The sequence below is a fragment of the Chrysemys picta genome, chromosome 3, assembly GCF_011386835.1.
Source record: "Chrysemys picta bellii isolate R12L10 chromosome 3, ASM1138683v2, whole genome shotgun sequence".
Lineage (NCBI taxonomy): Eukaryota > Metazoa > Chordata > Testudines > Emydidae > Chrysemys > Chrysemys picta.
This window is the reverse complement of record NC_088793.1, coordinates 52,194,148-52,207,694: the sequence shown is the minus strand read 5'-3', so window position 1 is coordinate 52,207,694 and position 13,547 is coordinate 52,194,148. Positions and strand designations below refer to the sequence as shown.

General features: G+C 43.7%; 1 protein-coding gene across 2 annotated transcripts; it reads right to left on the bottom strand.

The window, feature by feature from the left end:
- Positions 1–175: 175 nt before the first annotated feature.
- Positions 176–12,635, bottom strand: LOC135982232 (uncharacterized). 2 transcript variants are annotated; one of them, XM_065587922.1, is made up of 2 exons: positions 12,357–12,567; positions 176–315 (listed from the first exon to the last, which is right to left on the bottom strand). In XM_065587922.1, the coding sequence occupies exons 1-2, from the start codon at positions 12,393–12,395 to the stop codon at positions 223–225; spliced, it is 132 nt and encodes a 43-aa protein (XP_065443994.1). In that variant the 5' UTR covers positions 12,396–12,567; the 3' UTR covers positions 176–222. The 2 variants fall into 2 exon arrangements, with proteins under 2 accessions (XP_065443994.1, XP_065443993.1); XM_065587921.1 differs by having other exon boundaries at positions 178–318; positions 12,357–12,635.
- Between the last annotated feature and the right edge of the window lie 912 nt (positions 12,636–13,547).

Here is a 13,547-nt window from a genome sequence, read left to right as displayed (position 1 = left end):
TATGAAATTGGGAGCAATGGGAAATGAAATGAACCTCCTAACAAGAAGCAGCAATTCTTCAATCCAGTAATACTGAGGCAAAAAGGCAGTGCGCTGAGGTTTACCCCATCCAGGCTTGAACTCCTTTGTCAAATGCTCTGCCAATTTCAATTCAACACTTCTTATCCTGGTTAATCGCTCTTAGGGGGGCTTCTTGGTGGAGTAGTAATGAATTTCTACAGTTCACTTGTCTGCATAGAGGTCGTGCTGTGCCTGGCAGTAGTCTCCACTGCCCTTCAGAAACTCCATAAATGTGTGACCAAGAACACCACAGAACTGCTGTAAAGAGGGGAAGGAAATAAACAAAAACAAGAAGTTACTTCTGTCACTGTCTTAAAGTACAAGTTACTTGAAGACACTAATATCTATACAAAAAGGTAGTCTCACTTGGAATATCTTACAATCTTGTACAACTAAAGCGGTCCTCAAAGAAATTACCTTTTTTTTTTAACCCTAGGTATCACAGTAATACAAATGAGTAATATTTGGACTTCAGAATTATATTTGCAAAGATCAGGGTACAGAATAATATAACTGGAAGGAAAGATCATTTACTCCAGTCCCCTGAACTCATGGCAGGACAAAAAACAGTATTTCTAAGTTAGATAATCCACCAACATTTTAAAAGTGCCATAAATGAGAGTTCTAACCAAATTTTTATTCAACAGTTGTATTTTTAGAAAAAGGTTACTTTTAAGAGCACCCAGAACAATCTGAAGATATTCTTGTCTTGATTTAAAAGCATATCAGAAAGCAGACACTGAAATTATATTCATTGGAGATTAGTGGATCTTTAAAGTCATTAACTTTATATACTGCAGATATTGGAAGCACTGTGCATGAAATACTTTCCAGTTTACACAGAATGCCCAACCCCCTACATGGAATTCACACCCTTTAAAGGATAAGGCAAAAACAGAAGACTTGTTACCAGAACATATGTGCTTTGAGTGCAAGCATCACTAATTCCCATTCAGTAGAGCCGTTGTGAAACAGTGCCTATTACATAAATTCAAAACTTCCACGTGTGCTTCCATGTGTAAGTATGTAAGAAAACACATGACCAATTAATGTTTCCAGAAATAATATAGCATTTTAAAAGATAGGAAGATTAAAGTTGTCTAATGAAGAGTAATGTTGCAAGACAAACATATGCATTTCAACATTAAAGATGGAAGTCAGCCAGATTGGGAGTACACTGAAGAGAGGTCTAAAACTGAAGCAAGGCCTTCTTGTTAGAATGGATGTACACTGTCAGTTTTGTGGGTACCTGCTGGATTTATGCCTGCGTTAGCCAGTTTTATTAGTCTAACCACCACCACTTTCTTCACTGCCAAATCATTAAACAAAACCCACTAGTTTTACTAGTTATAACAATGCACAACAGGTCTACTAAAGTAGTATTATTCCTGGCCGCTACACTTGCTTTATGCTTCAAAGTGAAGATACCATATGGTATATATTGCATTGTTGGGCAGCAAAAAGGGATGTAAGGATACCATGAATGCTGCTTTGAAGCAAATGAGCATTCATACGCAAGCAGGGATACTTGAAAGATGTAGTAATGTCATTTAAAAAACGTCAGTTATTTCGTACTTAGTTTACTGTGGAGTCTCATTGCAAGGATCCGCTTTGTGCCCAAACTACAACATTAACAATGCATGTAATCCTTTGCAGTTCTCTGTTCAACCGATATATAAAAGAGAAAAGGGGAAAGGAAGAACTCAGGGGGGAGGTAAGAAAGTTGTAGAGCCACCACTAGATAACTATATTATCTAGAGGTGGATACAAAAGTGCAGTTTCCACCAGAGACAATGCCTCAGGAAGAACTCTAGCCATCTCCAAATTACTGGGCATAGGGAGGATCCAGGGATTTCAATCAAAGTCTAACCCTGGATCCTTCAAGCTACACATCAGCCAGACTATTAAGTATAAACAATGTGAATAAAGTTCCACCCTATTCACTAGAGCATAGGAGTGGTGTTTCTTCACCCTATCAAAAGTCTCTTTGATGATGTGATGGTCTTTGTGTTCTTCATTGCCAAAAAGATGGCATCTTAAAAACAACAAAAAACAAAAACACCCACCCACAGAGCAAGGTAACTAATGCATTAGCTATCTTGCTGCAAGACCACTCTCTCTCATGGCCTTCCCAACATAAGCAGCATGAAAACTGACATGATTAGGAGTTTTACTGTTGTAAACTGGATACTGAATATCAAAAGTGACACAGACTAGTGTCTCAAAATAGAATTTCTGACTAGCAAAACTTATAGCAACAGAGGTACTAACGCCATCTGCAGATTCAACAGGACTACAAAGCATTAGTTAACCTTCTGAGATATAGCTGAATATAATCTCAACAGCTAGGAATTCAGGATTTAATGAAAGCTTGTGTATTGCAGAAATTGATGGTGTAAATCATATTGTCTACTGTCAACAGATTTGAAGACTTGACAGAATAGACATACTCTATTGTTTAAACTGAGCCTTGTCTTCAGTGATTATACACACCAATGCCATGCATGAGCTTTCATATAAACACGGAGTGATATCAGGCTAGTTAGTGATGGGTCAAATCTATACCATATGTTACTAGTGGGCCAACAGAAAGCACCCAGTACTCCCACCCCCAACAATGCAAAGGCCTTAAACATAGCTACTAAATACTAGCGTGGCTTCTACTGCTGCTCTTCTTGAGAACAGGAGTGTCCGCTGGGGCTGCAACAGTGGCCTGCATAACTAAGTTTGTACCTCTCTTCCCCAAAGGTATAGGAGGGCAGAACCCCTCAATTCCCTTATTAAAACCAGTATCTCAGATAAAGAGGACTGACAGCATCCGTCTGAAAGGTGGAACTGAGTAGCCTTGATAGTTAATAATTAAAACTGTGATTGTAGCACTACCCTTCTGAACTAAACATCAAGTATTGTTGCTAACTCAAGGGCACAATACTTGACAAAAGTCAAGGGTAACTACATATCACCGCATTTTAGATACGGCAATGCTCTTAAAAGAGGATGTAGCTTGTGCTGTGAATCTGTAAGGAAAGGTTCAACAGGCATTTGGAAGCCGATAGATATGCACTGCCTCATCCATTCTGAGATCCCCTGGGAGACGATAGCTTGATCTTTTAAAGAAAAAAAAGATGGTGATGAAGAGACAAAACCACCCACCACAAGCCCCTGAAATATCTGAAGTGTTAAGTTTCTCCTCTCCTGGAGCAGAATGATGTTTAGGGAAGAAAACAGGTAAACTAATGGACTGGTGCAAATGAATTTCCAAAACCACTTTATCCTAAATTTAACATGACTTTGTCTCTGTGACACTGTGTGCTTGGTGAGGGATGGAGGAAGCCAAAAGAACATGGGAGTTGTCAAGCCCTCGTAGCTGATGTGATGGTTACTAAGTCCTGAGGAAGGTGGTGTATGAATTGCACTGAGTTATCCAAAAGAGGGATTCATGAAGTTCGTAAGGACAATATTAAGATCTCATTCAGGTAACCAAATAATAATCACATCAGAAATCTGGATGCAGTAGATGGTGAAAAATAATGAGTGAACAGATGAATGATATGCAGAGATTACTGCAAGGTATACTTTGATGGAACTGATTGAAATGCAGGATATAGTCATGGATCTTTAGTATAGGAACCTCCAATGTGTCAAAATGATGCTTGGCTGCCCAAACTGACCATCTTCCATTTCAAGGAATAAGTTTTCCTGGTGGAAGGCTTTATAGTTTGTAGAAGAATCTCTTGCACTCGTAGAAAGCAGTCTCTATCAGCAGTACTCAACCAGCCAACATCCAAGGTGACAGATGCATTGACTTCAGGTATGGATGCAGCATCTGACCTTGATACTTTGAAATTATGTCTAAATAATTCTGAAGTCAGACCAGAGGCTTAATTGACTCCTCTGGAGAACTGTTGAACAGCTATCATGATTAATGTGACTTTGTCCCTTCTGATGCCGCATAACGCTCTGGGAATTAGCGGAATCAGAGCGAAAGCATACGAGACCATGATATAAGGAAGGCAACTTACAACAAATCCAGTCTCATGCTTCCCCTGGAACAAAAGATTAAGCATTTAGTATTACCCTTGGTGGCCAACAGGCCTATCACAGGATGCCCCCCCACCCACAATGGTGCAATGTCAGCTCTATGATGGACTTCATGATTGACTGCCTGCTTAAGGAAGCTGGAGACTGTTGCTGACCCAAGGGAGGCAGAGAACTATGGAGATTATCCCACATTGCTGACACCATGTCCATAGCTTGTTGATGAACGAGTTCCTCTCTACTTGTTCATGTAATACATTGTAAATGTGTTTTCTAAGCTCTGGCCTACTAAATTTTGTAGCATGGGTTGGAATGTTTGTAGTTCCAGGGCATATATGTTGAGAGGCAAAAGTCCTTTTGAGAGAAGGACTAGATTCAGAAGAGGGAATTATGCATTGTAATGCTAAACTTTTAGGTGCCCTACCGCTTAATGGAACTCACATCCCTAAGCTAGGCCCCCAGGCTCCCAACAGAATACCTGGGGAAAGTAAGGCACCTTAAAAAGGTTCACAGAAGCCTGCATGTTGAAAAAGGAGCCATCAAAACTAGCCAGCAGGAAATGCAAAGTAGAAGGGTGTGACCCAATCTCCACCTCCTTACCACTCAGGATTCACAGCCATGAATCTTCTCCTGGAGCTAGATGCCTGAATCAAGTCAGCCCTTATCCCAGTGGTTAGTGCACAAACCCAGGATATAGGAGACTCAGGATCAAATCCCCCTCTGCCTGATGTAGAACAGGGACTTGAACACAGTGCTCCCACCTCCCAGGCAAGTGCCCTAAATGTAGGGTAATCTGGGTGAGAGTCTCAGTCACTTTTGTTGAAGCTGGTCCACTTGGTAAGAAATACTTAAATAATGGCTGGACCAGAAAAAATGACTATAGCCCAGTGGTTAACAGTAGGGCTGCCAATTAATAGCAGTTAATTTTTTTTAAGTTAATCATGTGAGTTAATTACAATTAAAAAATTAATCACGATTAATCACATTGTTAAACAATAGAATACCAATGGAAACTTATTAAATATTTTTGGATTTTTCCTACATTTTCAATTATATCAATTGCCATTACAACACAGAATACAAAGTGTACAGTGCTCGCTTTATATTATTTTTTATTACAAATATTTGCACTGTAAAATTGAAACAAAAGAAATAGTAATTTTCAGTTCATCTCATACAATAGTGCAGGGGTAGGCCACCTATGGCACACATACCGAAGGTGGCACACAAGCTGATTTTCAGTGGCACTCACTGCCCAGGTCCTGGCCACTGGTCCGGGGGGCTCTACATTTTAATCTAATTTTAAATGAAGCTTCTTAAGTATTTTAAAAACCTTATTTACTTTACATATAACAATAGTTTAGTTATATATTATAGACTTATAGAAAGAGACCTTCTAAAAACATTAAAATATATTGCTGGCACGTGAAACCTTAAATTAGAGTGAATAAATGAAGACTCGGCACACCACTTCTGAAAGATTGCTGACGCCTGCTGTAGTGCAATCTCTATCACGAAAGTGTAACTTACAAATATAGGTTTTTTGTTACATAACTGCATTCAAAAACAAAACAATGTAAAACTTCAGAGCCTACAAGTACACTCAGTCCTACTTCTTGCTCAGACAATCACTAAGACAAACAAGTGTGTTTACATTTACAAGAGATAATGCTGCCCTCTTCTTATTTACAATGTCACCAGAAAGTGAGACTAGGCGTTCGCATGGCACTGTTATAGCTGGCATTGCAAGATATTTACGTGCCTGATGCGCTAAATATTCATATGCCTCTTCATGCTTTGGCCATCATTCCAGAGGACATGCTTCCATGCGGATGACACTCGTTAAAAAAAACGGTGAGTTAATTAAATTTGTGACTGAACTTCTTGGAGGGAATTGTATGTCTCCTGCTGTGTTTTACCCGCATACTGCCATATATTTCATGTTATAGCAGTCTTGGATGATGACCCAGCACATGTTGTTCATTTTAAGAACACTTTCACTGCAAATTTGACATAATGCAAAGAAGATACCAAAGTGAAATTTTTAAAGATAGCACTCGATCCAAGATTTAAGAATATGAAGTGTCTTTCAAAATCTGAGTGGCACGAGGTGTGAAGCATGCTTTCAGAAGTGTTAAAAGAACAACATTGATATGGAAACTACAAAACCCAAACCACCAAAAAAGAAAATCAACCGTCTTCTGGTGGCGTCTGACTCAAATGATGAAAATAAACATGCGTCGGTCCGCACTGCTTTAGATCGTTATTGAGAAGAGCCCATCATCAGCATGGACGCATGTCCCTTGGAATGGTGGTTGAAGCATCAAGGGACATATGAAACTTTAGCGCATCTGGCATGTAAATACCTTACGCGCCAGTGTCATAAACAGACAGTTAAGGGTTAATTCCTCTTTTACCTATAAAGGATTAAGAAGTTCACATAGCCTAGCTGACACCTGACCAGAGGAACCAATGGGGGGACAAGATGTTTCAAGAGGAAGGAGGGAAGGTTCTTCTTTTGTTCTATTCATTAAGTTCTGTGCCGGAGTGAAAAGATCCAGGAATCAATCAGGGTAGTGAGTATTAGAGAAGGAATGAATTAGCTTATGTTTATTTCCTTTTGTGACTGTGTCTTTTTGCATTAGAGGGATAATCAAATTGGGTTTTCTTTTGTGTAACTAAGGTTTTTGCCCAGGGGAACATCCTCAGTGTTTTGAATCTGTTGTCTGTGAGAGTAGCTTACATGCTAATCTCACAGAGGTATTCCTTTCACCCTTTTTCTTTAATTAAAAGTCTTCTTTTTATGAACCTGATTGATTTTTCCTTGTTTTAAGATCCAAGGGGTTTGGATCAGTGTTCACCAGGAAATTGGTGGAAAAGTCTCTCAAGGTTACCCAGGGAACGGTTATAGTACTTGGGAGGGAGATTGGGGGGGTGGGGGGAGGGAAGGAAGACAAAGTTCCCAAATAACTCAAATGGTTGTTTAAATGATTTGGTGGTGGCAGCATACGGATCTAGGCGGGTAATTAAGCTTAGGGGTTCTCATGCAGGTCCCCACATCTGTACCCTAAAGTTCTGAGTGGGCGTGAAACCTATGACAGCTGGCTACAACAGTGCCATGCAAATACCTGTTCTCACTTTCAGGTGACATTGTAAACAAGAAGCGGGCAGCATTACTTTCTGCAAATGTAAACAAACTTGTCTGTCTGAGCTATTGGCTGAATAAGAAGTAGGACTGATTGGACTTGAAGGCTCTGAAGTTTGACATAGTTTTGTTTTTTAATACAGATTTTTTGTACATAACTACATTTGTAAGTTCAACTTTCATGATAAAAAGATTGTACTACAGTTTTTGTATTAGGTGAATTGAAAAATACTCTCGTTTTTTACAGAACAAATATTTGTAATAAAAAATAAATATGTAGTGACCACTGTACACTTTGTATTCTGTGTCGTAATTGAAATCAATATACAGTACAGACCCATACCTCCCAGTGCTACCGATTTAACACGCGAGACTTGTCAACACATGGGACAGGAACTTGCTGTGTAGCGCTACAGAAGAGGGCAGCAACGTTCAAGCGCTGCCACGACATAGGACCCTGCAGCGCTTTAAGGTCCTGCCCCCTTTGACCCCCCACAGCCGCCGACAGGGGGGTGAGTGTGGGGCAAAGGGAGCAGCTGTCCCGGGGCCGGCGATTTAAAAGGACCCAGGGCTTTGGACGCTGCTACTGCAGCAGCGGCATCCAGACCCCTGGGCCCTTTAAACCAGCATGGGAACCCCGGGTGGTGCAGACCAGGTGGCCTGGAAGGGCTGGCTGGGGGATGCGGACCCGTAGACCCACCCCTTATGCCCGAGGACCTGCCCCTTCCGGGGGCCAGAGTCGCCCCCGCACCGGTAAGTGTCCTGAGTTACTTTCACCCCTGTGTAGTAATTAGTGTTTTTATTAGATTACACATTTGAATTTATATTCTTGCAAAGCGCTGTTAACAAATAGGCCTGCAATATTTGGGATGCTGTGAATAAGTATGTAATCCTAGATAATTATATATGTATATATAGATATCTTAAGATATTTCAGCATAGCCCTCTTAACCCACCGTCGTGACGGCTTGACTCCTGACATCCACGCGTAAATGGGTCTGTACTGTATTTGAAAATGTAGAAAACATCCACAAATATTTAAATAAATGGTGTTCTCTTATTGTTTAATCACGCAATTCATTAATTTTTTTAACCGCTTGACAGCGCTAGTTAGCAGTCACCTGGGAGACTCAGTTTCCAGCCCCCACTCCAGTAAATGCTTAAGTATTTTATACAATATACAAAGTGGAACAGCTTCCACAGGAGGGGCTCAAAAACGCACTCCAGAATACCACATATCCCAGCAGTTAGGGCATTCACCTGGGAGATGGGAGACCTGGGTTCAAATCCCTGCTTCAGATCAGGCCGGGGGAAACTGAACTCAGGTCTCCCAGGTGATGGGTGAATGCTCTAACCACTGAGCTACTACGTAAAAGGGCAAAGCACCACTTCCACTGGCTCAATTCCGGGGGGACTCAATCCAGTAGACATGCTTTTATGCAGACTCTGGATCATGCCCCACAGACAAGATAAGCAGGTGAATGCCTAGTTTGTAAATCCTGCCGGAGTTCAGCCATGAGTTAAGTGGCAGTGCACCCGCCCACCAGCAGAAATTTAGACACCTAGGGAACTTTAGCAGTGGAAATGTATGCACCTACAGGGTTAGGCAGTATCTGAACAGCGATTTTATGAATACCAGTAGAACCTAAATGTTGGATTTGCATGCAAGTATCCCCTACCCCGAAGTACCTTTAAACTAGAGAAGTCATGTCTAATCAAGGTCATCCTGAAGAAAGGGTAGACAAGAGTACCTCTTAGTGAATGTTTTCTGGAACTGTAACAATGAACAGGAAACTAATTTAGTTCTAATTTGCTAGCAAGACAAATCACTATTAGGTGAACACGGCTAGTTATGGGTTCATGATGACATAGACAGTAAGAGGGAACTGAAGAATGGTTATCGCCACCATGCCTTTAGGAAGAGAGACATGGGGGAATAGGCCTACACCCTGCATGACTGGTCCCAAACACTGCTGTTCCAAAGATTTCAATCTTCATGTAACCAAAGAGTGTTAACCATACTGATGTACATGAAGAGAAACCATCCATGCTTTTCAGTCATAAAATCGACCTATTCCTTGGAAGAAAACTTGTCCATATATCACTTCAAGCAGATGGTTCCTTGTGTCTGGAACACAACATACTATATGCTGGAAATGCTCAAGGAGGAATGATGTTCTTGTGGTTAAAACATAGGACTGAGTTGGAAGATTGCCAGACTTTCCTGAATTCTCCCATGTAGCCCTAATTCCTCCAAGTCCTAATTCTCTCCAAGCCCTAATTCGAAATTACTCCTTTCCTCTCAGTTGTCCAGTGCTTCCTGTCCACTTCTCCAATTGTAAAATTATTCAGGGCAAGGACTGTTTTTTGTCTTGTACAGTATCATCTAAGCATATTATTGATAGTTAAACAGCAAACCACTAGAATCCTGTTAGCTTAATTAAGCATCTTCCATCCTTTTGAAATGAAAACATGTTACACAGACATGGTGATATATATATTTGCAGATTCATGAACCATAAATCTTTGTAATAACAAAATTCTGTTTCTCAAGATTTAAAAAGATAGAATTTTTGCCTAATACCGTATTATTTCACTTCTGTTAAATTAATAGTTAAACTGCACATTTGAATACACACACACATCTGAGGACAGTTATAAGCATAGCCCCTTAGCAACATGGGTTGCATATGTAATGTGTAATTAATTAAATCTTAACTAAAATTTGTATTGCTGATATAACAGGATAATTTGCTGCATTAATTTAGAATTAAGTAATAACCAAAAAAAAATTTTTCCCCCCAGATGTTCAAAGCAGTGCACTATTTAGTGAGGAGTCTGTAGCTGGGGCTCATTTTGAAGAGAGGAATGGATTTTGTTTAGTTGTGGTCTGTGGGTCAGAATATAAATTCAGTACTCCCTACATACCTCAATCCACAGCAGATCTCCTTTTGACGTCAGAGTGAGATAGCACAGAGACCAAAGAGAAAGAGCTTTTCTTTTACAACTAAACTTATCTATTTAGTATTTTATTGACACATTCAGTATCACTCACTGAGAAAATATGCTCTCCTCTGGTCTGCTGCTATTTCTGCTCTTGGTTTCTCCATCTTTTAGGTCCTTCTTTCTAAATTTCCTTCCCTCCCAACCCTTTTCCCGTTCCATCTGCTAACGGAATCAGCAATGGAATAATTAATGTTGCACACTTAAGTGTCATCATTGGGCTTCCGAGTTGACAGCCCAATGAGATTAGTAGATGAAACAGGTGGAATTATGACTGCTGAGTCATTGTTTCTGTCAGTGTGCAGATTCAAGTAGACATAACACTGGAAGGCTCCCTCTGGAGCCATGAGAGCTAAAAACACTTGAAAACAAATTAGAATCCTAATATGTCACACAAGTTAGATATTTGACTACCTCTATTTTTTGTAAAAATAATATAGCTGGTTCGCTATCAACTGACACGTGTGCATAAAATGTCACTGCTTTGACTTTCAAAGATTACCATCTGCTAGTTGCTTAGTTTAGCTTTTGCCCTCCTTCAAGCACTCCCTCTCCCCCCTTTCACACGCTTTCCCTCTTTACTAGTGATGATACTTAGTCTCTCATCAGAAGTCTTAATTAATACATACCCTGGTGAAGTAGCAAATATTAAAATATTGTCCATTTTACTGATAAGGAAATGGAAGCAGAAAAGTTAACTGACTCAGTCACAGTAAAGACATCCTGACACTAATCTTTTCATTTACTCACAAGACAACCCACCGTGACATCTCTTGATACCAGATACAACTACAACAGTCTCAGTCAAGTTACCAGGTACATTCACAGTAGATGTCTAACCAACATGCTCTGTAATTTTCACTACATGCATCTGAAGAAGTGGATTTTTTACCCACGAAAGCTTATGCCCAAATAAATTTGTTAGCCTTTAAGGTGTCACCGACCCCCTCTTTGTTTTAACAAACATTGAGCAAGTCAGGTATTTTTGAGTCTGCAAAGAAGCTACTGGAAGTTGACAATGCACTTATGAAAGTACCTATATTAATACATGTTTAAAACAAGGCTATCTCGACTGACATCCCCTCTCAAAGCAAAAGAATACAAATAAAGGGGTTCCAAAAATCTAGTCGGAAGTAGACTAGCTAGACACTTCAACAGAGAAACAGGCCTCATATTTCTTGGACAAAGGAGTGCTACACGAGGTGTCAGTGGCTCTGGTTTCCCAGCCTGACGCAGGTACGTCTCTAACAAAGGCAGTAACTCGTCGGGTCTGAGCGGGGTTATCCATGGACCTGGCAGTAAATTGCACATAGCCACGAGTGACCCACGTCACGGCTCAATCGTGACTTTCTAGCGCCCCCCCCTCCCGCGTGCAGTGAGTCACTTTCCAGCCCTAGGCTCCCTGCGACACCGCCCGGCCGACGGACGCCCACGCCTCGTCCTCGGACAAGCTACGGCTTGTCTCGGCGCTTTCCCAGCCCGGGTCAGTGTGAAACCCCGGCCATTCACCCCGCCCTGGTACCTTCCACACCGGGAAGGGCACCGGGGGGGCTCTCGCCCCCGGCAGATGAAGCGCGCCAGGCGGGCCGCACGAGGCGTCCAGGGGACGAGCTGGGTCGATCTCGGGCTTGAATCACGCTTCAATCAGGCTCCTGACACGAAGCCATTTTGCCACCCGGCCCCGGCGGGGAGCGGCTGCTTCCCGGGGCTGCGGGGCGTTGGGCTCGGCTGTTAGGGATACGGAGAGAAAGCAGCGGCTGGACACGCACCGAGGGGAGGCGAGTGGGGCCGGCGGCAGCCGCGCTCACAAAGCGGCTTTGTGTCGAGCCGCCGCCTTGCCCAGGAAGAGAGCCGGGGGTGGGGGGACCCAGAGCTCCGCCATCCCCCTCCTCTGCTGCCGGCCCGGCCCCGTCCGCTGCTCCCCGCCGGGGAGGAGCCACCGCCCGGCGGGTAAAGGACTCAAGGAGCCGCCGGAGCCAGCAGAACAAAGAGCCAACATGGAGGAGCCGGGAGGGGGGGGAAGCGCGGGCGGCCCCGGAGGCGAGAGCCGGGCACACGGGCGGGGGCGGCAAGGCCGCCGGGGGCAAGGGGTGGCGGGGCCGGTACTCACAGGAAGATGGTTACTCATTGAAGACTGTAGCCTGATCATACAGCCGGGGTGCGGGCGCCACCGCCGGGGGCAGAAAGAGCAGAACCAGGAGGCGCTGGAGGCCGGGGAGCTGGCGGAGGGGGTGCGGCGGCGGAGCGGCGCTGGACCATACAGCTGCGACGGCGGCAGCAAGCGGGCAGCTCTGCAGAGCGCGGTGCCAACGCGGACGAAGCTGCACAAGAGGGGAGGGGACCCGCCAGCGCCGCCTTCCTCCCGCACAGGCGTTTCGTGACACACACACACACTGTTCCGTAACGGGCGTCGCGCACCACCAATCAGAGCTGTCGCTTGGACACCAGAGGCGGGGCCTAAAGTGGAGAGGCGGGGGCGGGAGGGTGTCGAGTGACGGAGGCAGCCGGTGAGAACCGGTTAGTGAATGAACCAGCGGTGGCCGGGTTGGGAGCCCGAGGGAGTGGGGGCCCTGGAGGGGTGGGAGCGGGGAGCCCAGGAATTGCCTCATAGCAGGGTCAGAGGAGAAGTGGTCACTGCAATGCCTCGTGTCTCCCTCTGACTGGCCAGACCCAGCTGTTCCAGGGGAAAGTGCTAGGAAGCCTCTGCTGGCCTGACCCGCCCATGGGGGGGGGGGGAGTGGGGCTGCGCTTCACCCACACTCGTTGGTGGTGGTATTTTAGCGCCCGTCTAAAAATATCCCCAGACCTGCGCCAGCTTGTCTCATGTACCTGAGGCGGAGGGTGAATTGGAGCTGACTGGGAGCGGAGGCAGCTCAGGCAGGGGTCAATGGAAGGGCTTGGAGGGAAACACTGCGCAGGGAGGTGGCCGGGGGCTGGGTGGCAGAAAGGTTATTTTACTTTGGTGCCTTTTAGCTAACAAAGGGGTAGTTACAGTCCCTGCGCAGCTCACTGGGTGCCAGAGTCCTGATTTTTTTAATAAGCCTGGGCTGATCACGTATGTGAAGAACCATAGATCTGCAGGTACGAGGAGAACATCCTGCATTTTTATAGCTTCTTTACTCCTGAAGGAACCCCCAAACTGCTAATGAACTAATAAACTATACAGAGAGATGGCTTCATGCAGCACTGAAAAGCAGCCATCTCTCCAGTGATATTGTGGGAAATATCTTTAGAGAGACAAGATGGGTAAGGTAATATCTTTTAATTGACCAACTGTGACATTACTAAATCATGTTGCACA